The sequence below is a fragment of the Gopherus flavomarginatus genome, chromosome 1 (genome assembly GCF_025201925.1).
Source record: "Gopherus flavomarginatus isolate rGopFla2 chromosome 1, rGopFla2.mat.asm, whole genome shotgun sequence".
Taxonomy (NCBI): domain Eukaryota; kingdom Metazoa; phylum Chordata; order Testudines; family Testudinidae; genus Gopherus; species Gopherus flavomarginatus.
This window is the reverse complement of record NC_066617.1, coordinates 141,016,587-141,043,716: the sequence shown is the minus strand read 5'-3', so window position 1 is coordinate 141,043,716 and position 27,130 is coordinate 141,016,587. Positions and strand designations below refer to the sequence as shown.

Sequence of the window (27,130 nt, the reverse complement as noted above, 5' to 3'; positions counted from 1 at the left end):
CCCCAGCCGGTGGCGGAGGGAGGAAGCTTGTCCCCGCGGAGGACCCGTTGGCCGCGGGGGCTTGTGGGAGAGGAAGATGGCGGCGGCTGGCTGCTTTCGGGCTGCCCGTAGTCACCTGCTGCTACCAAGGGCAGGTGAGTGTCACCGCCGCGGCGCCCCTCCCCCCCGAGGCAGCCCGGCCTCGCTCGCCCTCCCTCGGTGCGCGCTGCCCGTTGGGTTCGCCCCTGTGCTCGCGCTGGGGGGCCACGCCCGGAAACGAGCGATGGGCACCGAGCTCCTGCTGCCCCGGCTGCCGCTGAGTGGCCGCGCGACCTCGGGGCGCGTCATGCCCCAGGAGTGGGGCTGGGGCAGCTCCCGGAGACGCTGCTGCTAATCGCTGGCCGCGGAAACCTGCCCGGCTGGGAACAGCGGCTGCGCTGCCTGGGGCACCGGGAGTGGCAGCCGGTGCTGCAGAGACGCAGGGCGGGCCAGGTAATCGCTTCTGTGGGCGGGAGAAGCTTTCGGGCCAGGCAGAGCCCTTTGTCATGGCTGGAAAAGGAGCTCCCGGGATCGCAGCGAAGTGCAAGGAGGGACAGATTGTTTGCCATAGGCAGTTAGAACTGATTGCAAGGAACCATTCAAGGTAGAGTGGCCTGCTGACCCCCCTGTGGTCATAGGACAAAAAGGGTTAGTGGGTTGCAGATTGTTGTAATAAGCCATAAATCCAGTGTGTCTGTTCAGTCCATATGGTGTGAAAGCTTCTCACTGGCAGAAGTTGGTCTAATAAAAGCCATTATCTCACCCACCTCGTCTCTAATATCCTGAAACGGACAAGCCTATAACTACACTGCATAGCTGATGATACAGACACAGAGGTAGTGCTTGCTCATACTAATACACTTCTTGAAAAGTCCACATTAAATAAGATGAATGATGTTTTGGAGATAATACTAAAGAGTTGCTTGGAGCCCCAAGCTGTTGCATAAACTGCTTATGTCTAGCACTACCTCTGCGCTTTCTCCACTCCACCAAGCTCAGCATCCCAGACATCTCTGCATCCCACTTCATAAGAGCGTAATCTGTCCACGGGTCTATCTCACCTCCCGGCATTTGGTCCTCAAAATAATTCTACAGAGCACTCGGAAAAGCACATAGGATTACAGTTTTGAGAACTCTTTAAATTTACAAATCATTACAGTGATTATCATGATTTCAGTGTTTTGCTCCAGCTCCCCAGTTAATAGAGTTCAGTGTAAGATCTGTCTTCATATTAGACGTACTGCATTGGATTGGCCCTAGCTACTTCAGGGTATGTCTAGTGCCATAATTGCTACAGAAGTACAGCTGCAACAGTGTAGATAGACACTTACTACAGTGACAGAAGTGTATTTTTGTTGCTATATTTAATCTACCTCTCGGAGAGGTGATTGCTATGTTAGTGGAAGAATTCTTCCATCAATCTAGTTGCAGCTACAGTGGGGATTAGGTCAATCTAACCACATCGCACAGGGCATGATGTTTTCCAGGGCAGTGTAGCCAGGTAGACCTAAATTTTAGGTATAGAGCAAGTGTGAGACAGTGCTTCTCCTTACCCTAACCTGCACAGAAGCTGTGTTACACTGGACATATGTGCTAGTCTATGCTGCAGTTGCTATATTGGCAAAGCTCCCTAGTAGAGAGAGAACTTATGCTGACAAAAGGAATACCTTTACCAATATAGGCCAGGTCTACACTGCAAACTTACATCAGTATAACTGTCACTCAGTAGTGTGAACCTAACCCCTAGTGTACACAGTGCTATGTCCTGTCAACATAACTACCACCCCTTGCAGAGGTGGATTAACTACACAGATGAGAGAAGCTCTCCCATCGGTGTGGTAGCATCTTCACTAAAGCACTACAATCGTGCCACTGCTATGCTATGCATGTAGACAAGTCCGTAGTTAAGGCATCTCCCCATGGGCAGCCAGTGACCTGGCCTTTTGGGGAGGCTAGCTCGTGGCCCCTCCTCTTGTGCCCAAGGCCCTTCCCCTCCTCTCCTTTTATCCCTTGCCTTGCGAGAGACCAGAGCATCCCCACTGCGGGCCCCAGCACCGGGCGCTGAGGCCCCAGCCCCAGCGTACCAGGCGCCTGCATCCCCAGCCCGGCTGCGCCAGGTGGCACAGCCTCAGCACCAGCTGCCCTGAGTCCCTGCGAGAGGCTGGTCAGCCAGCTTGTGCCAGGCAGGGCAGGATGCTGGGAACCGCAGGAAGGGGCCTGGCTTGGAGGTGAAGCATGAGAGGGGCCATACTTGGCTGTTTGGGGAGGCACAGCCTATCCCTGCCTATCATACCTGCCGCCCATGCATCTCCCTGAACAACAATACTGTATAGTAGCAAAAGTTACTGATATAAACTGTGTCTACATGGGAGGTTTTGTCATGCTTGTCTCTTTCACCAACAGAAGTTGGTCTAATAAGAGATTACCTTGCCAACTTGTTTCTGTAACGTATGTCAGTTAGGGATGGATTTTTTTCACATTCCTAAACTGACATAGAGTTTGCAGTGTAGACCAGGCCTATGAAACTATTAATCATTGGGTAGGAAATGAGGAGAATAGGGGCATGATTGCAGGACTGAATTTACACAGGCACTGGATTAAACTTGGATTTTTTCATGTAAGACGGATTGGCAACCTTTCAGAAGTTGTGTGCCGAGTCTTCATTTATTCATTCTAATTTAAGGTTTCTCGTGCCAGTAATCCATTTTAATGTTTTTATAAGGTCTCTTTTTGTAAGTCTATATTATATAACTAAACTATTGTTGTATGTAAAGTAAACAAGGTTTTTAAAACGTTAAATAAGCTTCATTTAAAATTAAATTAAAATGCAGATCTTATCAGTTTAATGCAGTGGTTCTTAACCTGGGGTGCACGCACCCCTTTGGGGTGTGAGATGCCCTTTCTGGGGGTGCAAGACATGCGAGATATTTTTAGAAGGTAAATCATCGAAAACATAAATTAAGCACAAGCACATAAGTACAACTACTTTGTTTCATCAAGCCTATGTATTTATTAACATACTTTTTTTAACGATTACTGTAATATACAAACAAAGTTTTCAAGTTTTTAAGCTAATTGTAGTGTAATTTTTGGCTGGGAGCAGAGCCCTGGGCTGGCTGCTGGTATCCCAGGCCGGCAGGAGGGGCCTCCGGACCCTGGGTGGCAGGGGGCCGGGCGGCTGGAGCCCCAGACCAGCAGCGAGGTGAAAGGGGCCAGCGGCTGGTATCCCAGGCCCTGCTCAGCCCGCTGCTGGCTGGGGGGTTCCGTTCACTCAGGCCGGGAGCAAGCTGAGCGGGGCCGGCAACTGGGACCCCGCCTGGCAGCAGCGTGCCAGTAAAAATCGGCTCACGTGCCGCAGGTTGCCAACCCCTGCTGTAAGAGATTAAAAACAGATTTTACTGTGTTCAGTACTCATCTCTTTGATATAGCTTTCTTTCAATAAGTTCAGTGTGCACTAATCAAGTTGGTTATTCCACAGGCTGGGAATAGCTTTTCCCTCTTATTTTTTAAATATTTGCGTGGTTGTCATATGCTAAAGTCACATGGAGCATATAAAATGATAAATGGCATGAAAAATTAATGATTAAAATTTAATTCCTTCACCATAAGCAGTGTTCTGGAGGTAGTGTGGTATATAGAGAATGCAACCATGTAATTTAATTAAATGTAGCGTAAAAGCCATTTTGATAAGCTGCAGTAAGGATGGTCAGAGCACAGGCCTGGGAATTAAGGTTCTGGTTCTATTCCTGGCGCTGCCACAGATTTTCTGTGTGATCTTGGCCAAATCCCAAGGAGATAAAGAACTTCAGTTTATTTCAAAGGGATCTGAAAATACTCAGCACCTCAGATAATCTGGACCTATGTGTCTCAAGGTTTGCAACTGAAACCTTTCCTGGGCAACTCTTTTGAGCATTTAACACTTTACATTTTTTAAAAAAAAAAGCCTTTTCTGGAGACAGATGATACTTCCTTGCTTCTTTGGGTGTTGTAAAATTTAGTCAAGCAGGGCTTTTAAAGTCAAATTAGTGACAAATAGGAAACTCCCCAGTCAGTGAAAAGTCCTATGCCATAAAGTTCTACAGTGTGTAAACTTTCTTAAAAGTCTAAAAAATCTCCAAAGGAACTAATTCTACTAGTGACTTAAATTGGAGCAGCAACACTTTTAGGCCATGTTACTCTTAACATTGCAAACATAGCTTTCTAAATGTGACCGAATGTAGAGCTATCTTCCTAACTTTGCAGTTACAATAGCTCTGGCAAGCGGCAGAGTGAAATTAACAAACCCGGTTTCACTGTTGTAATTCGTAACACATTGGGCAGTGATAACATTGTCAAAATCTATGTCGATCTAATGCTGCCTCAGAAAATTACAGGTAGCAGCAAAAACAGGCAATGGAGCTATTTTGAAAGAGAAGGAAGACTTAAAAGGAGACTGGGGAAGGGCAGTGTAACAGAACAACTCCTCCCGAAAGCATCAGAAGGTTTCCGGAGGTGTAACAGAAGGGAGCAAGAATGGAGAGAGACGTGTTTCTTTCCGTCAACCAAAAGAATCAAAGTTTCAAATTGATGAAATAGCAGATCTTTACAGAGAAGATGGAATTCCTGAGCAGGGTCCAGGATCACAGTTCTAGCAGCTGAGAGATCGAGACTCTTACCAGAGTATTGCCTCTGGATCTTTTCTCATCATTTATTTGTATTAGAACTTAGGAACCCTCGTCATTGACCAGGATCCCATTGTGCTAGACCAGGCCTGCACAACATGCGGCCCAGAGGCCGCATGTGTCCCTCGTGGACTCACTGTGCGCCCCGCGGGGGGTGAGTAGGTGGGCTCATTGCGCATCCCGCGGGGGGTGAGTAGGCAAGCGGTGGGTGAGGGAAGGGGGCTGAAGAGGTGGGCGGGCAGTGGTGTGGGCTGAGGAGGCAAGCTGGGGGAAGGGGGCTGAGGAGGCGGGCGGGCAGTGGCGGGAGGTGAGTAGGCGAGCCGGGGGTAGGTGGGGGGGCTGAGGAGGCAAGTGAGGAGTCAGTGGCTGACCTGTTCTACTGATCTGGTCTGGCTCCCCTCCCCTCTCCAAGGGTTGCAGCTATCTGGAGGTGCCTGCCTTCCACACCTTCCTCATTCACACCTCATTCCTTCAACAGGGCAATTGGGGGAAGAGCTTGTTCTATTTCTAGCAAAAAGACATTTTTCTTTTACTTTAATTATACTACCTTAGGGGCCTGCTGTAACATATTATCAAGGTTTCATACTGCTATTTCAGTGGGGCAGTGCTGGGGAAGGAGGGTTTGTTTCTGTGGGGAGGGTGCTGCGGGGGGAGGGGAGTATTTCAGGGGACCTGGGTGGCGGTGGGGGGGGTGTTATGTTTGGGGGGGCTTGGCGGCGCTTGAGGGGGGTGGTTCAGCGGGGCCAGGGAAGTTCGGCCCTTAGCTGTTTTCTTTGGAGTAATATGTCCCTCGCTACTTTACGAGTTGTGCAGGCCTGTGCTAGACAGAACAAAAAGATGCCCCCTACTTCATAGACTTCGCTGTCTGAGAAGACGACGAGAACAGATGGATACAGACATAGATGAGGGAGTACAAGAAAACAACGAGACAATATTGGTCAGCATGATAGGCAGTGGTATCAGTGCAACATCAGCCTAACTTGTCAGATTTTTTTGTAGGTATCATGGAAAATGAGAGTTTTGTAGAGAGATTTGAAGGAAGATAATGAGGTAGCTTTGTGGATGTTTACTGATATATTGTTAGTGAACCTTTTGCCCCATCTTTCGTATTAGCTTCTGGACACTAGATTTAATCATCTGTCCAGCAATGCACATTTTTCTAATTCTATTCATACCTGTCTAAGGTAATGTTGCTTTTGGGAAGATGTGTTGTGACCGAAACTCTCCCGCTGTTGTAATACAACTAGCGGTACTGGTACTGTATGTGTATATTATATATACTGTTTTCACATTAAAACTTGAAACATTTAAGGTTGAAAGAGTATTTTCAGAAGAGTCCAGCTAACTACTCAAAAGCAATTGCTTTCTTTACAAAAATTATTAACCGCTTCAAAATGCCCCAGATGTTGGAATACTTTAAAATGAAGTTAAACTATCCATCCAATTCTCTACCACAACATAATTCTGGATCACACACTATTCACCTAACTTCACTTGTATCACCTAGCCTACTTTAAACGTTGCTCCTTGCTTTGTTCTATAAAGGAAAAAAGATTGTTGGAGGTATACTGTTAAAGTTAAATATTGATAGGAATATAGTCCTAGCCCTTATTAATTTGTGAGTTCTGTACATTCTCATAGAGGAAATGAATTGGTTGAGTAGAATAATATTTTTTTATGAATAAATGTTTAGTGTTACGAAGTATATTATTAATAAGGAGGTGTGTGTAGACTTTGCAAAATTGTCTAACAGCTAATGTTTTCTGTAGTAAGCAATAACATAGAGTGTAATACACTATATAGAAATGAATTCCTTGAGTAGGAAAAGAGATTCTATAATTTCCTAGTAATTCTTTTTTACCTTTGTGTATATTTTTGTAGATTTTAGGGGGCAACTTTAAAGTAGACTCAGAGATGTAGATCAGATGGGATAATAGTGAGTGTTGAAGGATGGTCATGATGAACTGTCAGATTCCTCAAATGTTGATTTTGAGGGATTCTAATGTTTAGGTTTTTAAAAAAATGTTAAATGTTTGTGTTAAAGTGTAATTGATGATGACGTTAACTGAACTCTTTGCAACTGAGCTCTTTAACAAATTCTTTAGTTTGTGAATTTCCCATTTTTTTTAATAAGTCCTAATCGTTTAACTTGCATTGGCATGTAAGGCCCACAAGAGGGTAGTCTTGCACTGTTAGACCTTAAGGTACTGCAGTCTTTAGCAAGTCCACGGGAAGTATGGAAGTTATACTTGCATGAGACAAGGGAAACAAGGAGGATGCTTTCCTATCAGGATCTGGCTAGTTAGGTGTACAATCGTTACTTCAGTACAGTGGAAGGGAAGAGGTTTTTATATCTAGAAAATGATAAGCATTTGAAGTTAAAAGTTTCTGCTTTCCCCTGTCTATATCCATGCCTGCCCATGGTCTACACCACCACCCCTTCAACCCCCTCTGCCCTGTTAGTCTTCTACTCCTGTCTTACTCACACATCTCCCAGATATTCCAGGAGCAGGTAACATAGTTCATTACCACCCAGTCCATTTCCCCTCATGTCTGTTCCCATATGCCTGCGCCAGCACATCTACTCCCACCCCTCATTTCCTAGCATGTATCCCAGTGCCCAGTGGCAAATCAGTTTATATTTATTAATTTTGCTTCTTATACATGTGAAAACAGCTTTGTGCTTTCTCCCATGCTGCCTCTCTTGCTTGGGTGGAACTTCCCATAAATATCTGCAAAGCAACCTCATCATTGTCCTCCAAATCCCTTCTTCAAATTGCCCTTTGCCATGAAGCCTGCAAAAAGCTTGACAACTGTTAGGTTGATGGTGTACTGATATCATTGGCTACCATGATGACCAATGCTGTCTCATTGTTTCCTTGCCCTTCCTTTTCTATATGCCTGTATCCATCTGTTATTTTATGTCTTATACATAGATTGTAATCTCTTAGAGACAGGGACCATCTTATGTTTGTACGGTACCTAACACAATTGAGTTCTTGGCCTTGATTAGGTCTCCTAGATGCTATGGTAATACAAATAAGACATAACAGGCTTTAGCTACAGATAAAGAAAAAGAAGAGAGAGGAAAGAAAATACTGCATCTTGCTACGTTATAGCACGTACAGCTGAACAGAGCACTTCTTCATCCTGTTCCATTGTATAGATGAGAGCAAAAAGACCTTTAATTAAAAGTGTATTATAAACAGTATAGCAAAGTGATTAGTTTCCCCTTGTTGCCTGGATTGAGGAGGAAGAACATTTCCTTTCCTCAGGGTCCCTACCTTGTGTTTGTCGGTATCAGTGCCTTAATGATGTTTTAATTAACCCCTTTCCCTCTCTTATCTTGCTGTAGTGTTTATATTATGCCTTTGTAATCCCCCCACAATCCTCTCTCACTCTGATCCTGTACTCAAACCCACTCCTTTTTTGACTTTTCCAAACTTGTATCTTACCCTAGTATGTAGTATGGGCAATTTCAGGGGGGACTGGGTTTTTTGGAGGAAAATAAAAGGAGGTGGTTATAAAACCAGGGTTTTATTGGAAAGCTAACTTCAACTTTATCTGTGGAGTGAAAATAATAACTCTTGCAGTGACTTCATGTGCTCTCTCCTTTTGACTGTGTATTTCAGGCTCTGGCATTCCTGCCTCAGTGTCTCCTGTACTGCAGCAGCATCGCCATGTACATTATACTGTGATCCCCCATGGAAGAAGTGGGCGTTCCTCCGTTAGCGGCATTGTGGCAACTGTCTTTGGGGCCACAGGATTTCTGGGACGATATGTTGTCAACCGCCTGGGTAATGTTTCCTGAGAATAACATTCAGCAGTTCAGATGCTTGTCTAAACTATCCACATCTTTTTAGTCTACAAAGATGGGCAGAAAATATCCTGAGCACTGGAGGTTAGAAATTGACCCAGTGTGGGATTGTTCTCTATGGTACATTCGTAATGTTTGTCTAATGTTGTAGTCCTAAGAAATGAAAACTGGCCTATTTTCACAAGATTTCTGGTTTTGATCCGGGTTCAGAAGATTCTGAACACATTTTAAAATCATGGGGATAGTGGTTGAAGGGGAGTTACCTTTTGTTTGAACTCATAAAATCCACTTCTAGGTTTAGGTGAAGCTTCTAGTCAGTTCTTATGTTTTCAACATTAATAATATTTCTTAAGAACAAATTCTCTTAAATAAATAGTGATGAGACCTTGTGTTTAGTTGCATAATAAAAACATTTTTGCAGCAGTATTTTTTTATTTAGAATTTTGTTCTGACCCTTTAAAGTTGTCATTTACAATTTGAAATGTCAAATAATATTTGCAATTTTCCCCCAACTTTTAAAAAAATTATATTAATCACAATGCAAATCATAAATCTCCTTAGATGTAATGCACATTTTTTTGCTAGTCAGTCATATCATTGTAATACACACACATGTATGTGGCATATTATTAAACAGAATTATTCTTTTGCGGGCAGTTTACAGAAGTCAACTTATTATAAAGTTATAGGGTTTGATCCATGTGGCATCCATAACTGGTATAAGAATTCTTAAAATAGGCTATTGAGAATTGTAAGTTATTTGTACAATACCTCTAGATCCTCAGATGCGCAAAAGTCATTGTTAGTCTGATCACAAAAGTTATCTGTGGAATCCAGTTATTCGAGCTCATCTATTGAGTTTTTACTTTATGCAGTTAAAAAGAAATTATTGTACTTTAACAGCAGCATTTCCTTTAATATTTATATAATAGTTTGATTTAAATCAAGAAATACTGGTTTGAACATTTTAGGGCGTATTGGATCCCAGATAATCATACCCCATCGCTGCGATCAGTATGAGCTCATGTATCTTCGACCTATGGGTGACCTGGGGCAAATTCTGTTCTTGGTGAGTCTTTTGACTTTGACTTTAGCAATAGTATTGCTTTTGATTTATGCTAGGAAGCCAGTGGTTATCGTTTGTGAAGTAAGCCACAGAGTTCCATCTGTTTAAATTGTATATGGAAGTTATGTGAAAGAACTTCCTTTGATTACACCTGTTTGGACATTATCTCATATCCTTCCTGTTTGGTGTTATGGTTACAGGAATGGGACTCTAGAGACAAAAACTCTACCCGAAGAGCCGTGGAACACAGCAATGTGGTCATTAATCTTGTTGGACAAGAATGGGAAACAAAGTAATTTTCTTGTTTGTCTCTCTGTATGGATAGATTCATAACAGGTATTGGGTATTTTAACAACATAATTAGCACAGAATGTATGGTACATGATCACTTTGGGATTATCTTCCCTATATATAAAGAGACAAGACTGAAATCTTGTGTGTCACAGTTCTTCTGTGTGACCGAAGGGATAACTGGGGTCTTGAGTGTGAGCAGGAGCTAACTTTTATGTTCTTTCCATAGTTAGAGTTTTGCTCATTTGCATGAGATTTGCTCCATTATAAAGAGTTGAATTTACTGCTTTCTCAATCAATCATAATGTATGTTGATTTGCTGAACTAATATTATGCCATTAATGTGTACAAATTTTTGTGGATTTACATTTGTAGTGGAAAAATGTTCATAGAACTTGTAGCAAATGGAGATCCTAGAATTCTGACTAAACACAGCCACTTTGATGCAGGATTGAATTTTGGCCTAATATAAATTCTGGCCAAGCATTTCCTCTTCATGTATAGACCTTAATAAATGAGAATAGCTAGTGGAGAGTTCCCTAAATCTATGAATGAATTTCTCAGTTCTATGGGATTTTGTCATGAACACCTTGGGATTTTGTCATGGACACCTTATTAGCTTCAGAAGCAGTATGCTTCTTTTTATACTGCTAATTTATTAACAGACATGAGATTTAGAATAAATCGTGAAACTCATAAAAAACTAAAGCTTGTTTTAGATTGAAAGAAATACCTGTGATAGTCTCCAATAGTTTTATTTGTAATCATGACTACTTCAAGTTTCTGTAGGCCCTGTTTATACACTGTGACAAAGTTCCTCCTCTACCTTGGTGGGTCCTGCGCTTATTGGCAGATTTGCTCACCTCAGTGATCTTCCCCACAGTCTGGATCAACTCCTCCTGTGTCTGATCAGGAGTTGGGAGGTTTGAGGGGAACCCGAGCCCGCCCTCTACTCTGGGTTCCAGCCCAGGGCCCTGTGGATTGCAGCTGTCTATAGTGCCTCTTCTAACAGCTGCGTGACAGCTGCAACTCCCTGGGCTACTTCCCCATGGCCTCCTCCAAACACCTTCTTTATCCTCACCACAGGAACTTCCTCCTGGTGTCTGATAACACTTGTACTCCTTAGTCCTCCAGCAGCACACCCTCTCACTCTCAGCTCCTAGTGCCTCTTGCTCCCAGCTCCTCACACGCACTTCCTCTCCTCTGGCTCCCCTCTACCCCCCGCCACCTGACTGGAGTGAGCTCCTTTTTAAACCCAGGTACCCTGATTAGCCGGCCTTGATTGACTGCAGGTGATCTAATCAGCCTGTCTGCCTGAATTGGTTCTAGCAGGTTCCTGATTACTCTAGTACAGCCCCTGCTCTGGTCACTCAGGGAACAGAGAACTACTCATCCAGTGACCATTATATTTGCCCTCTACCAGACTCCTGCACCCCACTGGTCTGTGTCTGTCACAACACACAACCCAAACTAGAGCTCAGTTCTTTATCAAGATTAGTTGTAACTTGCATCCATATGTAAAACTTTTTTGTGTATGTCATCAAGGACAAAAAAAAGGGTAGCATAAGTTTTAATTTGTTACAACATGGTTCCCTAATGTAATATAACATGTTTTCTTTGTGTTCACACTGCAAAGAAACAAATGTTACGATATGGACATTCCTAATTGTGGCCAAAAAATATTTGTGAATTAGAGACTAAAGCAGTATGCCTTCATAAGCAAGCATATGCTTCAACTTACACCTGACTATTCAAACAGAACACACAACTTTCAGGAGGGAACCTGCTTGACAGACTCATTTGATGATCACAGTTAGTTTATAGAGGCCCTGCTTTTTTTCTTTTCTGTCTGGTAGATGCCATTTTAATTACTTCTACTCTAGTAGATGCTTTTTTAGCCTTCCATTACATCATTTGAATCTACTGAATGTTCACTGGCTTTAAAAAATGACTTGCTCTGTGTATCAAACAAGGTCCATGTTATTTGATATGCATTTCTAAGACCTTGGTTTGTATATTACTAGTTATATCTAAAACATCAGATTTGTGTTCACTATCTCTAAAGTCTGAATACAGTAGCTTTGAACTCTTTATTGTTGATTTGGGAGACAAAAAATTGATCCTGGAATAAATTTAAATGCGGTGCCTGTCTGTGTGTGTGAGGGGAAGGAGAGGGAAGTGTCTGTAGACTTGCCACTGGGATTACCTATATCCTTCACATTATATTCTCCATATGCTCATTTAAAACACCTTTTTCTGTCCCATATAGAAACCTTGCTTTATCTAGAGGGAAGGTTGTCTGGTTATTGAAGTAACACCTTTCACAGGACTAAACAGTAACAAAAATTCAACTTCTATGCTGTTGCTCAACCAGAAGATAGGCCTTGATGCAGGAACCCACTTGATGAAATTCTATGGACTGTCTTATGCAGGAGGTCATGATCATAGGGATCCCTCCTGGCCCTAAATACTTGTGAACCACATAAGCAGGAAGAAAAACAGTGAGATTCCTTTTATGGCTAACCTCCGTTACTGAGCCTTTCATTAAATACTTGCCTTTCTGCATAGTATTAGTATCCAATCTCATCTGGGATCCCATATTGTTTAGTCACTGTATAATTCTAGAAGATGCTGTTCATTCTTGTTTTGTGTTTCTAGTATATGCATTTTTGCAACCAGAGCAAGAGTAACATTTCCAGGAACTTTCCAGGATCAGAATAACTCTGGAATGCTCAAAAATTAAGACATCAATGAGATCTGTGGAGTTGGGGTGACAGATTACAATAGCAGCTTTGGAATAAAACTTCTACTGTGCAAAGACAGATGTAGATAAGCTGGGGGTCCTTCCAGGGATCATGTATAGGCAAGAGAAGTCAACTCCCTCCTTTTTCAGTTTCTGGCCAGTGGTAGTCTGTTGGGATTTCTACAGGTTATTGTATCTCTGCTGTGCTGTGGGGACCTGTTTTTTTTTGTATAAGACTCAGTCTAGGAGGTGTCTGATAAATTTGAAACTCCTCCCCCAAGTCCTTCTGGGTAATGAATGTGAGAAGGAACATCCTCTGTTCCATCCACCGTATTCAAGCACCTATTCAATTCTCTGAGATGATCACTGCTGCTCTGCCCCTTTCAGTTTTCTGGCTTCCTCAAGAACAGATTCGTTTCAGAGCCTCAGTTCTTACGTTCTGCTTCCCATTGAATAGCTCCAGTTCCTGCTTCTGAAGCTGTTTAGAGTTTTCCCAAGCAAAAACACTATGAAATTTATTTGATTCTTGTCAGTTTCATGCTGCTTGCAAAGTTTTGAATAGATGATGTGAAAACTGGCAAGACGGGTCAGATTTCACAAGGCTGAAACTTGAAAAAACTGAGCAACAGTTAGAAGCACTGAAACTGATAGTTTTCAGGAAGATTACACATTACATTGGTTTACAGTCTTAACATGTGGCTTAAAGGTAACCTGAAAAAAGGGCTACAAGCATACTTTTTATTTCTGAAAAGTTTAGCTTCTGCTGAAATTGATAGCATTTGCCTGGAAAAATTTCCTGCTTGCCAGACAAGCAGATGAGTGAATTTTTCAAGCTGCGCTTTAGTCTAACTAGAGACAAAGTAAAACCACAAAGTAGAGTTGCTTTGGTACAGTATTCTGCCATGTTTGAATTGTTTGTGTCTTTAATATGCAAAGAGTCCCTTCATTTAAGGACATTTTTCTAACAATAGCATCATAATGCGCTTCTGAAATCTGGTCAGGAAACATGTGACAGGAACCAGATAAGAGGCTCTGTTGTTCTTAAGATTCTTAAAGTAACGTTTATTTTCTTATTTTAGAAACTTCAGTTTTGAAGATGAATTTGTAAATATTCCTAGAGAGATTGCCCAGGTAACCAGGGAAGCTGGAGTAGAAAAGCTCATTCACATCTCTCACCTGAATGCTGACATGAAAAGTCCTTCCAAATACCTTAGGAATAAAGTGAGTCTGAGTTCAGTCTGTATTGTATTCAGAAGGCTGAAAAGTTTTGCTAGATCCATTTCAAGAGATTACTCTAGGAACTGTGTCCACTTAGTTATATTTTCCCTGGTTGGGAGCAATTCCTAAAATGTAGTCTCCTTACACCATTAGACACAGCACGCCTGGGCCTGGGCCCAGTGCAGTGTGCCCTTCAGTGTGTATACAGACCCACCTAGCTCTCCATATGCATTTCTAGGGGGAAAAAAAGTAATCTTTGATCTAATCTGGTTTACCCCATGTCCTCAAGCATCCCCTGCATCTAGTACCACTCTCATTAAGAGGAGGGAGCTGTCTTGGTCAGCAAAAATGAGTCAATATTTGGGAATAGGCCTAATGACCGGTGGTGATGTGGCATATGAGTGGGGTAAGTGGGTAGTGGGAATGAAGAAATGGGGGGCAAGAGTATAGAAAGGCTTCAAAATTGCTATCTTTTGTTTTGGGATTACAGCACATAGGCTCTCTTGCACCACAATTATCAATACAGTCAAATCTCGCAGTAACGCGCCCCGCTATAATGCGAAATCTCATATAACGCGATCATAGATTGGCTCCCCTTTAAGGCATAATACAGTACTGTACCAGTGGTCCCCAACACCATGGTAGGGAAGAGAAGCTGCAGCCCTGCACCTGCCAGGCACAGAGAACTCCGAGGATGCGGGCGCTGGTGCTCTCTGTCCCTGGCAGGCGCAGGGCTGCGGATTCTTTCCAGCTTCAAGAGGAGCCGTGACTCCCCGCCTGCCGGGGACAGAGAACTTCGGCGCTGCGGGCGCCGGTGCTCTCTGTCCCCGGCAGGTGCGGGTCCGCAGCTGCTCTTGAAGCTGGAGATAAGCTGTGGCCCCGCACCTGCCGGGGACAGAGAGCACCGGCGCCTGCAGCCCCGGAGTTCTCTGTCCCCGGCAGGCTGGGGACCGCGGCTCCTCTCCCTTGCTGGGCACTAGGTGGCGTACATCAATGCACCACATTGGGGACCACTGACAAACTGACTGGTTTGAAACCCTGCTATACCACTACCCTGCATTTAGCGCAATGGAAGTTTTTGGACCCCAAACATCGCGTTATAGCGGGGTTTCACTGTACTAGTGTTTAATCTCTTTTCCTTAATAGGAAGTACCATTTTTTTTTTCTGCTCTCTTGCTTTTTTCAGATGGCTTCTGCCTCATTTTTGGTTATGTAGGCCTCAGTGAACTCACCAGACTTTCACAGTGTCAAAGCAAAATTTTAAAATGGGGGCCAAATCATATTAGGACAATTTTAAAAAATGAGTTATAGCCCTGGTTTCTAACTAGGCTAGAATATAGTTTGGCCTTGTCAACATAGGCCAGCCAAATGTTAGAAAACATTTCAGCTGCAGCCAAGTTTAAACTGTAGTCAAGCAGAGTTTTTCAACTCATTTGTTTTGATGGCAAAGTAGGGGCCTGTGACTCACCTGATTTATTCTGAACCCTGCATGTGGGGAATGTGAAATGTGTTGAGGCCAAGCTATTTCTTAAACTCCTTTGCTTTATATATTTATCTTGTCACTAAGGAGGCAGTGATGTAGGTAACCTACATCTGAGTCTCATTAAAGAAATGTTGATGGTGCTTTTGTGGGTTGCCCTGAGAACTGCACATTGCTATAACTCTGTGCATATCAAAGACCAAATGGTCTGGATGGAAATAATGTTGAGATGTTATTGCCAGAGTTAGTTCATGGAATATTTTAGTTAGGTATTGTTACATGAATGATGCGATAATACTCTGTATATCAGTGTTTCTCAACAATCACTCTGTGGACACCCGGTGCTGGTCCTGAGAACACAGTTTAGGAAGGCAGCAAGCTGGTCCCTGGTATCAAAAAGGTTGAGAAACACCCAGCCTGTTTAGAGTAGGTCACATTAATGAGAAGTTGTTTGGTTTGTTTGTATTGATTTAATGCAGGCTGTTGGAGAGAGGGTAGTGAGGGAGGAATTTCCAGACGCTATCATTATGAAGCCCGCTGAGATATTTGGAAGAGAGGACCGTTTTTTCAATTATTATGCAAGTATGTATTACATTAAAACAATATGCAATCTATATTACTAACCCTGGAGGCTGTAGAAGTAGGGAATAAATAATTTGCCTTCTCAAGGGGACAAGCACACTTGTTCTGCAGAGCTCCTATACTTTAAGTCATCTATATCATGTAAATAAAACTGAACCTCATGTTTAAGATCATGACCTATGGGGATTAGGAAAGAATATTCAGTGTCTACTCTGAAAAGTGACTTTATAGTGTTGGACTTCATGTTTTTATCTGGAGTGTTTGAGACACTATCTGCTTATTTTATCTAATTGCCAGTGCTGGAGTGCAACAGTTAAGCTGGGTTCTCTTTCTGGCTCATGCATCATCAAGAATAAAGATTCTGCAACTGTCACTTGTTTAGCAATTCTGATGCTGATACATGAGCCAGAATAGAATCCAGGTCCCTCTCCCAAGGTTGTATGGGTTCTGCACTGCTAATTGCAGTAAAAGGTAATAAACATTTTAGACTGTGGTTGAATAAGATTGTTTATGAACTTTTTAAACATAGTACCTTTCCATAGTAGCCCAGCACTGTGTAGTTGCATTTTGGCTCTTCTGCCTTGCTCTGAAACATCATGTGTTGGTTATTGCCCAATGCCCCAAGTTACTGATTACATTCTTAAGTTACTCATTGTCTCCTTTACCAGATATGCGTTCCTTTGGTGGTGTGCCACTTATTGCTCTGGGCAAGAAAACAGAGAAGCAACCTGTATATGTAGGTATTTAAAAAAAAAAAAAAGAAGGGGGCAAAACAAAACTTGTTTTCAAACCACATGTAGAAAATGTATAATTGCTTTTCTAAAGTTATTTTAAAAATATTTTTAAACTAATATAAATATTTCTCTTAGGTTGTTGATGTAGCCAAGGCAATTATTAGTGCAATTAAGGATCCTGATGCTAAAGGAAAAACATATGCCTTGACTGGGTAGGTTACTCATCTGATTCTAATTAACTGTAGTGATTCTGTGTGGTGCTTTTTTTCACATATTATTAAGCCCCTTCATTTTCAGTTTAAACCAATTTTTTCTGAAAAATTATCAGATTTTACAAAAAGCAATATTCACTTTTTTCTGATTTTTCACCCTACTTTTCTATAATTCAGATATATAAAAAATAACTTGTTTTATTAGGAAAATACAATACATTGCATGAAATAGATGTATTATGATAATACATTAGTCTGTGTGTATATGCAAAGCTACCTGTCGAAGTAAGGCTATGTACTAGTCTAGAAGATACACACAATAAACAAACAGGTCCACACACTCTGAAGTGTGCATGCATCTGAACATACTGATGAATCTCACGTACACCTTTCCAGCCGTTAGCAGGTAATGATTTAAAGATTTGACATACTAAAATGGGAAGAAAATGTAAATGTGTATCAGAATACATTTCAGAACACAAGGAACTGTTCGGAATTAAAAAAAAAAAAAAAAAAAAAAAACACACCGCAGGAGAAAGGAATGAAGTTGAGTGTATGCGCTGTAAAGGGTGTGGCCCAGTTATTAAATGTAAATATTTGTAGGCCAATAGTTCTAAGTCTACAACAGTAAACTGTTTATTCAAATAAAAAGTTTTAGTGGGGATTAGAAAGATATTTTCTTAATCTCAGAGGTGGCATTGTGTTTTGAGTTCTGTTTTAGTTCTGCAGCAAGCCACATTGATAAACGGAATTCAAAGCATTAATCTACTGAATATTCCCCCCCCCTTTCCATCCACCAAAATAAACCCCCATATTTATTCAGAAAAACTAATAATAGTTTTTTGCACTGATTTTAACTTGTTTTTGTTGTAATGGTGAACACCGATAAATTCCCAGAAAAAAATAAATAAAAACTAATAATGAAGGGTCCTACATAATATGCAGTAAATTCTGTTTCCCCATTGTGTTATGCATGCTGTTTTAGCTGGAATAAATTCTGTCTCCTTTGTTTGAAAAAATAATAATAAAAAACACAGACTTGAGCCGTGAGTGTTAATATTCTGGTAACCCCAATTAGGGCTCCATTGTATTTATTGTTGTGTACATATTCGGAGAAATAGGCAGTCCTGCTTGTAGAGCTCACAATCTAACTAGACAAGATAGATAAAGCATGTAGGAAAGGGATACAACATACAGGCAGATGGTTAATGTTTAACACATGACATTCTGTTCTGGGTTTTCTTTTTTTGTCTAATATTGTGAACATCAACACAGGGAACAGTTCTTATAAACACTGATTTTTGTTATATAGGATTTAGTAGCATATGTGCTGTCATGATAGTCTATAAAGGAAGTGAGAGAAAAGTAAGCTGAAAGATAAATTTATATGCATTATTTCAGTAGCATGGAGAGAACTGTCAGTCAGTTCCCTGAAGAACATAATTTAACATCTTACTGTAAATTTAGAAATCTGTTTGTCAGTTACACCTCCCTTATTCCACATTAACAAGTGTATCTCTGTTAGTTAAGAGCCCCATTTAGATGTTTTCATGAAGTAGAAACAGCTTACTTAAAATCTTTATTTTTGGTAATTCTGATTTATAATGCCTGGTATTTAAGATAAAGTAGTAATACAAGGTAGAGGCAAAAACTAAAGGAGAAATCCCACTGACTTTGGTGAAAGCCTCTGATGTAGACCCCTAGATTTGGAGAGAATTCTGGAACAGCTCTGTAGGGACACTCAGAACCAAACTGGGTAGCAACTCAGTGGCCTAAGCACAAAAATTCCAGGGTAGAATAGGATATCAGCAAACTCCCAAGAGCCAAATTTTGCTCTGACTTCCACATTTCAGTGATGGTAATATGGGGTCAAAGCAAAATTAGGTCTAGTTAGTATATGAGGCGAGAGAAGCATTTGACTACATCATGGAGAGGAATGGTAGCTAAGTAGTCAAGTTACAAAATGCTTCTAAAAAAAACTCCACACAATTATATATAATATGTTTAGTAGCCTGGGACTTGGGTTGTAAAAACTCTATCTGTGACTTAGTAACTTTTCTGTATTCATTAGTTTATCATATTGTCACTATGGTAGCCCTCCAGTTTCATATGCAGTGGATACTGGTGGTCAGTCTTTCCCTCTTGTGATGTCATTGTCCTCAGCACTGTAACTAAGCTCTCAAACACGGGGCTCCTAGAAGGAGCTGTTGTGGCAGGTGTGCTTCATGCTGTCTGTCCAGAACCAGCGATTACTCACTCTTCCTGAAGAGTACACTATGAAATCTTTCTCAAAAAAATGGCAAAGCAATAGGAAGAAGCAAGTAATTGGCTAAAGGTGCAAATAATGACAATGGGGGGTTTTAAGGAACCTGGAAAAGTCTTACGAGTCTCTGGATGATATGAAGTGTCGTCTTAAAGGACAAGTAGAGACAAATGATGCATAGTAGATCAAAGATAGACATTCTTTGAAAGAATGAGAGAGAAGTATATCACATGGGCAGAACATGAAAGGATCCAGCAAATTTAGAAGAGAATCCAGACAACAAGATCAGAGTGGAGTTAAACCTCTGAATTGTCGTACTTTACAGGTGAGGGCATTCGAGAAGATAGGTCTCTATGCATGCAAAGCATTGATAGCAGATGATTCCTACTAGAACAGAAAAATGCATTCGACTGCAGCGCTTTGGCCTGGTTGAAACAAGTGCTCCAACTTCAGAGGGAAGTGAGGATTAAATAGCAGACCAGCTCTCCAGCCAGATATAAAGATGAATCAGCTAAATTCTGAACATACTTATATTGTTTGAAAGTCTGATTTTTTGAAAGTCCATAGAAAGCCAATAGTTAAGCACCCATGTTTCAGAGGCAGGAATTCAAGCAAGGGATACCATCCTTTCACCCCAAGGAATTTGGAGATTCAAGCATCTAGCCGTGACTAAAAAGACTTTGAATAAGTAATTTTCTAAGCTAAGGTTCAGATCAATTTTGGGAAATCAAGGAAAGGCTGCCTAGTAATCTTTGACTAAAGCTGCACACTGCCTCTTTTAAAAGGTGCTAGCAACTCAAGCTATTAAAATGTTGCAAAATAAAATCGCTTATCTTGTAAAACAAAACATTGTTTTCTAATATTTTGTTAAATTTCTTTGAGAAGTATGCTGAATTGTGACAGGGCAGATGCTGTGGTAATTGCTGCTCTGGAATGCCTAAGAATTTTGTACATTTTATTGCAATCCCGTTTCCCCCTTTTTCCCACGTTGGCTTTGTTTGTCACTTCCACTTGTTATATCTTGTCTTTTAGATTGTAAGCTCTTCATTTACTATATGATTATACCATGCCTAGCACAATAAGGCCCCTGTTATCACCAAGAAACTGCTAGTGGGAAAGCAGAGAACACTAAAGAAAAAATGAGTGCTGAAGTGTGAATATACTTCAACACCCCCTACTATATACGGTATTATACCGATAGATTTTTAGCCAATATAGAAGTTGACTTATGTTTTTAACTAATTAGAGACAAGAGGGTGTTAAGAATACAAGAAACTCAGTACAAACCTTAAGAATGAATTGATTTATTTGTTTTTTGTTTCACATTTGGTAATATTAGATTTCAGGAGAATTTGACATTACTTATTTGTTTTCATTTCACGTTTTATCAAGAGAATAGAATTTAATGTGGCTTTATAAGAATGAGGTATTAAAGGGGCACTGTCAAATTGAAGTCTGTCAATGTTTTCAATTCTGAGTGCCTAAAGTTAGGCTCATAAATACATATTTAGGCACCTAAATATAGGTGGCTTGATTTTTCAAAGGTGCTGAGATCCACAAATCCCATTGTAGTCAATAGAAACTGCTGGTTCTCAGCACCACAGAAAATCAGGCCACCTACATTTAGGTGGCTCCTAACTCTGCATTTAGATATCTGACTCTAGGCACACAAATTAGAAAATATTTGACCTAGTCAGTTTAAAAAAAAAAAAAAAAGTTAAAGGTCTTGCTGTGCTATCCTTGCTCTGGTGCCCCTGAAAACTTTTGTGGTTTTACCATTGTACTTTTCATATTCTTTAAGAAAATGGAATTACACAATTATTAAACTTTGCTCTTCCTTCCCAAGAGCTTGTCAGTTGTGGGCACGAGTTCTGATACATGGAAACACAAAGTTTTCCCATCAGAACCATGGCTTGTCAAACTGAAGTTTGTTCACCTCTCTGAGTCAGTTGTCCCAACCTGCAGTTTCATGGCCATCTGCACAGATGTAATGTGTGTAGTTTAACAAGCTCACCTACTGGTCACCATAATCCTGGCACTGTCTGATCCTTCTGTGTTTACAGCTGGATCTGAAATCCCACTTTCCCCTGGAAACTAAATATGAAAATGCCACTAAGTATTACTTCTGGAATGCCCCGACTGTATAATAGTTACAACAGTCACATCAGGGCTTGTGGGTCATCCTGGCCATTGGTTGCTAGCTGAGAATTCCCAATAAATCCTTCAGAGACCAAAGCCATTGGCATGTTCAATGCTCCTTTGATCATGACCTCCATGACAACATTATGAGGATTCAAACAGACTGTGTGACATATCACATAGCTCAGTAATAAAGGGCTGCCATGGGTAGTTGTGAAGATTTGGCAACAGAGTTCTGACAAGTTCTTATATAGTCCAAGAGAAATTCGCTATTAGGCTTAGCCTTTGTCCTGACAGTTTAGTACTCCTGTTAGGTAAAACTGGCAAAACCAAATCAAGAACCAGGCAGGAGAGTGGGAACTCCAATAATTTGTTTTCTTCTTAATCTGCCACAACTGTGTGTGGAACTAGTGTCCAACCTGATAAGCAGGAAAATGACACTCCAGTGCTAAAGGTATTAGCCCTGGGGTGGATGGATTTTTTTTTCTGGGAGGTTTTCTTTATTTCTACCACTCTGCCTTCTCACTGATAGGCAGAGTCTTCCAGATAATAGGTAAATTCTTGGTCCAGAGGTGTTCTGGTGGCCCCTGATATCTCCCCTGTTAGAGTTGGGTACCATCCCCTTTTCCTTGGCAAAGTCTTCTATTTGGAGTCCTAGTTCAAAACAAGATGTTGGTGAATCTAAATAAGATCCACTAATTCCTAGCCTCCTTCCAGGGCAAGATGGATAGAAGTCTGAGTGTTAGGACACTGCAAGTCCAGTTCAGTCACAACACTGAAAATGTTGTACCCAGGTTTAATAAGGCCATATTTAAATGTGGTAAGCTCATTGAAGGCAATACACTTAGACTTTGGGGATGAATCTGGTTGGTATCACTAAGCTCATAAAACCTCTTGTGTCCTCACGCTCTGTATATGATACTTTGTACGTTTTACTGACCTCATTGCTTGCTGTTTCAAACAACACAGTTTTCTCTTGAGCCATTAAATTTCCCTTAATGCTGCCCTCTGGCAACAAGAGTGGAAAATCATTTAGATTGAAGAAAAGTAGATGTTGCTATGTTTACTTGAATATTTGCAAAAGGAGGCATGAAACAGCATCATTTAACTGGTACCCTTTTTTTGCAGACCTCATCGATACCTTCTTTATGACTTGGTAGACTATCTGTATGCGACTGCCCATAGATACTATCTCCCATACCCACTCCCACGTCCTCTCTACCAGTAAGTAGAATTATTTCTTGGCTTAGAAATTGCCGCCCGTCAAGTGGGTAGAAGCATGAAGAATTTAAAGTAACTGAGTATTTGCATTGGTCTTTAAATTTTACTATAGGATAACTGCAAGGGATGTAATAAGAGGTCAATGTAGACTGAATTTCCTAAAATACTCATCAGTTATTTTAGTTCTCATGCTCAGCCCAAAATCCACCCATTAGGCCGTACTGCAATTAAATGTGCAGTTATTGTAGTCTTAAGGTAACTCTTCGCTGTGCATGCTCACTATGCAATTATTAAATGGTCTCATTTTTGCTAAATCAAAACTAACCAAAGGTGTCCAGATCTGCTGTGTGTTCAGTCATTCAGTGGCAAAATGAATCCACTTACATTAGCACTGCAGAGGCAGCATAGCTATGAGGGAGTGAACTGGATTTTTTTCTAGCCTTGAGTATTGTCAGCAGAACTGTTAAGTAAATCAGCAGCACCAAATTTTGCCCTTTTACTTCTGGAGACCATGGGATCGTATAAGGATAACAGAAGGCAGAAATTGGCTTACAGAATCACGACTATTGGATGATAATGCATGAACCAGAAAAAAACATCTTGGATTTTAGATTCCAGGCTTGGTTTTCAGGGCTAGCAGTTAGAAAACCCACCTGTTCACTTAAACTGATCAAATCTGATGTTGAGGCATTGAGCAAAAATAAACATTGAGTTTCATCACCCTACTGCCATTTTCAATCATTTTTTAAAGACTAAAACTGCACTTTTTATAATATGGAAATTATATATGCAGATAGCTCCAAACTACATCCCCTGGCTTGCACATCCATTAAATTGTTGCTGTCAGCAAGCATGCTTTAGCCTTAGAGGCTTTGAATTGCACCACTTATGAGTGGTGAGATTATTGCCTATGCCTTCCAAAGAGCAAAGCTTGAAAAACAGACATACTAGTCCCTCTAGTTTCAAAAGTGGGGATACAAATGAGCATTTATTAAATGTGGATTTTTATCTCCCTCCCCCATTCCACACACACACACATCATTTCCCTGGGGGTGGGAGATGGAATAATGTCGTAGCGATCATTTTAGTAATCAGAACCATAACTGAGAATTTGCTGAAACCTTAACATTCCTAACTATGCACTAATGGAATTTCCAGCTAGGAAAATGAAATATGGAACAGAAAATGCTAATTCCTTGGGTAGTCTGAATATTCATGCCTGTCTGAATTGCCTTCTGCGTATCTGTATTATGACAATACTCACGTTTGCACCTTTTTTCATGGTTACAGTTTATTTGCAAGATTCTTTGAGAGTAGTCCATTTGAACCATGGACAACGAGAGACAAAGTGGATCGGGTAAGTCTGGGACAGCACAGTTAATCTTTTCAGTGGGGAAGTGTTATGAATGTTTCTTAGCAATCCAAGGAGTAATGAAACATGATGTCCTTGCAGACTGTGTATTGCAGTTTTTCAATCTGTTCCACAAATAGAATTTGGTGTGTTAGAGTCTCATTAACAGAATGTATAAACCCTGCAAACATTCTCAGACTGTTCTTGGAGACAAAAATCTCTTTATGGAGAGGTTAAGATTTCAGAGTTCTCCTTTACTGACTTCAGATATCCTCATGGGATACATAGCATAGTTGCTGCAGCTACTGTACCCCATGAATTCCCACTTACTTTTACCTGTCCAGGCCTGTTGGATGATGTGGGAGTTGACTGCAAAGGGATGCATACCTGAAGCAGCCTGGAGGTTCCTCTGGTTTAGTCTGGCAGCTATTTAATGGAAAATCAAGGCCAGCTGGGTTTGGCACATTTCTCTTAAACATGTAAGGAAGGAGCCAGGCTGACTGACAACTGAATTGTTGACAGTAACCTGGAAAGAGAAACCTTTTTGCTTAAGTATCAGAGGAAGGGGTGGCTGGGAAGAGAGAACTATTGTAAGTAGACATCTGGCATGCAGCTGACTGTTATCTGTTGGAAAGTTTACCTGTTTTTGTGCAGTGAGTGAGGATTTTTTTCCTAGTTTTATATGCACTTTAAATAAATCACAAGCACCTTCCCTTGAAGCACAGTTAAGCATACATAGCTATCTTCTGCAGGATTTTTGTTTTACTAGGGTAGGCAGAAGGGAATTTGGTTTAATATCCTATCCAGATGATGACACCTTTAACAACTCAAGGTGAAATCTCGGCTTTGGGTATGACTGAAGTCCTAATTTAACACTGGAATCCGTGATCTTCTGACCACTAAGCAAAAGTGTTGCCTTTTGACATTTATCCATAACTTTTCATAGTTGCTTTTAATTTGGTTTTAGCTGTGTGGTTCTTGCCAAACCTTGTTTCAGCTAAAAAGAACAGGAGTACTTGTGGCACCTTAGAGACTAACAAATTTATTTTAGCATGAGCTTTCTGTGAAAATATGGGTATTAGCCAATATTAACATATCAGAGCCTTGCTATTCCATGGGTAAGGTTAGCAAAAATGCAGTCATACCTCCTAATGTCAGTACCTGATGTAATTTTTTCCAAAGGTTATTGGTGATATTCCACAAATCTTTGCATAAATGGAGTTATTTAGATAATCTTTCACTAAGGTAGGGCAGCAGTAGTCTGTCTGAACATAATGTGGGCATCACTTTTAATTGGACGCAGCATGGTCTGCAGGACATGGCACTGGACTGAGTCGAGAGACCCAGGTTCTGTCCTCAGATCTGCTCACTGTGTGACCTTGGGCATGTCACTCGTGCTTCAGTTTCCACTTCTGTGAAATAGAAACATCTCATCCCCTTGGTAAAGCACTTTGAGATCCCTTGTGAAAAGTGCTATGTAAGAGCTTCTTATTTATTTGTGAGTTAGTCCAGGGCATATTGCAAATACTTGACCCTCTTTCCTCGCTCTTCCACCCTAGAGAAACTTGCCCTCAATTGGTCTGTTGTGATCATAACAGTGCAGCTCATAGGCACGTTACCTTCAGCTGCTTGCAAGCCTTTGTTGTTGGATCACAGTGGGATACCCACAGTACTAAGGTTCTCAAGGGTTGCAATGTTCTAAACCAAAACTAGCAAAATCCAGCTGTCTTCCTGCTCTAAGGTGAGTGGCTGCCGCAGTCAAGATCAAACAGTTTGATAATGCAGTTGCTGGAGCACACAGCAGAGAAGCAGGGGAAGTGTTTTTAATGGAGGGTTCAAAGCTGTGGTGTAGCAGAAATGAGGATAAAATGCTGCTGATGTGCAGCTAAACAGGGTGAACATAAATAGCATAAACAAAGAGATGTGTTGAGGTTGTGTTGGTGCAAGGACATGGTGCAAATGCTGATCTCAGGAATCCAGAATCAAATTTTAATTACCTCATTTTAAAGAGCTTTCATAGCAAAGGTAGCAAATTTTCTTCATTAAAAACTGCAATTTTTCTAAAGTTATAACAGTTCTTCTGAAATGACAACTTTAGCCATATATATGTGGCTTTGAAGTTCAAGCTCAGTTGTAATGTGTGAAATGGAAGAGGTTATGGAATATGCTCCCAAGGTCCTATCACTTGAGCCATTTTAAAATTGGACTTGAACCAAAACATTGGGGAATATACAGTAAGGAACAATCTTGCACTATCTACCAGAGGCGGAGCTAGATGAGTGAATATATCTTTGTATGATAGAATCTGTACAGGACTGCAAACTGAATAAAGCAGCCCATCACAGTTGTTAATTCAGTGTAAGTTTTTTGACAAACTGCTAGAGAAGTAATTTCAGTCCAGCTATGTGCTTATGAATGCAAGGGCAGCATTAATTCTTTGCAGGTGGTGCACAGTAATCTTCCCATTAATATATGGAAGACAAGGGAGGGAGTAAAGAAATGCAGTGCATTTGCTTGTCTCCTCTGTACCCTAATATAAATCTGCAACTCCTGTTGAAGCTAATTCAGGACACAAATGTACATGACTTCTTTGGATCAGGCCTGCCTGCAGGCTCTCCCCCACCACCAAACACACACATTGTGATCAGAGATCTGGAGGTGGCATGTAGTTACCTGATCCCTAAGCAATAGCTGCACAGTGCCCTGTAATCCACTGTAAGATCCAGCAGTGCCTTGTATTGGAGCGTTATTTCTCCTGGGAAAGATCTTATGCCAGCAGCCTGCACTAATGTAAAGAGAACTTTGCAAATAGTTGAAGTAGACTCTCCCAGGATCTGCAGTGATGCTATGGCATTGCATTTAGACTTACTTACATTGTTTCTATTCCTAGTATTCCATACCGGTTTTTCCAGAGAACAAAAGGCAAACTCAGTGATAAGTACATAGTATTTAGTACATTAAGGATTAGATTTACTGTAATAGCTGAGTAACTGTACATGTGTAGCTGTTCTCTCTGCTATGCTTATTCATACTTTTTTTTTTTTTTTTTTTTTAAGTTTCATACAACAGACATGAAGTTCCCTGATCTTCCTGGGTTGGAGGACCTGGGCATTCAACCAACTCCTGTAGAACTAAAAGCAATTGAAGTTCTGCGCCGTCACCGCAAATATCGCTGGCTGGATGCTGAGCTGGATGACACAAAACCATCAAAGACTATTCCCATCTAACAGTGGCAAAGGTGGCTTCCAGTGCTTTTCAGACTGCCTTTTTGCTGACCTGATTTGTTTGGAGAATTCTGTACATACTGAATAAAATCCTTACGTTGATCATGTAA

The 27,130-nt window shown here is 41.1% G+C and overlaps 1 protein-coding gene across 1 annotated transcript; it reads left to right on the top strand.

Moving 5' to 3' along the window:
- The first annotated feature begins 20 nt into the window (after window positions 1-20).
- NDUFA9 (NADH:ubiquinone oxidoreductase subunit A9) lies at window positions 21-27,130 on the top strand. The gene is made up of 11 exons (XM_050966256.1): window positions 21-134; window positions 8,312-8,476; window positions 9,468-9,565; window positions 9,763-9,854; window positions 13,676-13,817; window positions 15,774-15,876; window positions 16,545-16,612; window positions 16,746-16,822; window positions 22,353-22,448; window positions 23,736-23,802; window positions 26,853-27,130. The coding sequence occupies exons 1-11, from the start codon at window positions 77-79 to the stop codon at window positions 27,021-27,023; spliced, it is 1,137 nt and encodes a 378-aa protein (XP_050822213.1). The 5' UTR covers window positions 21-76; the 3' UTR covers window positions 27,024-27,130.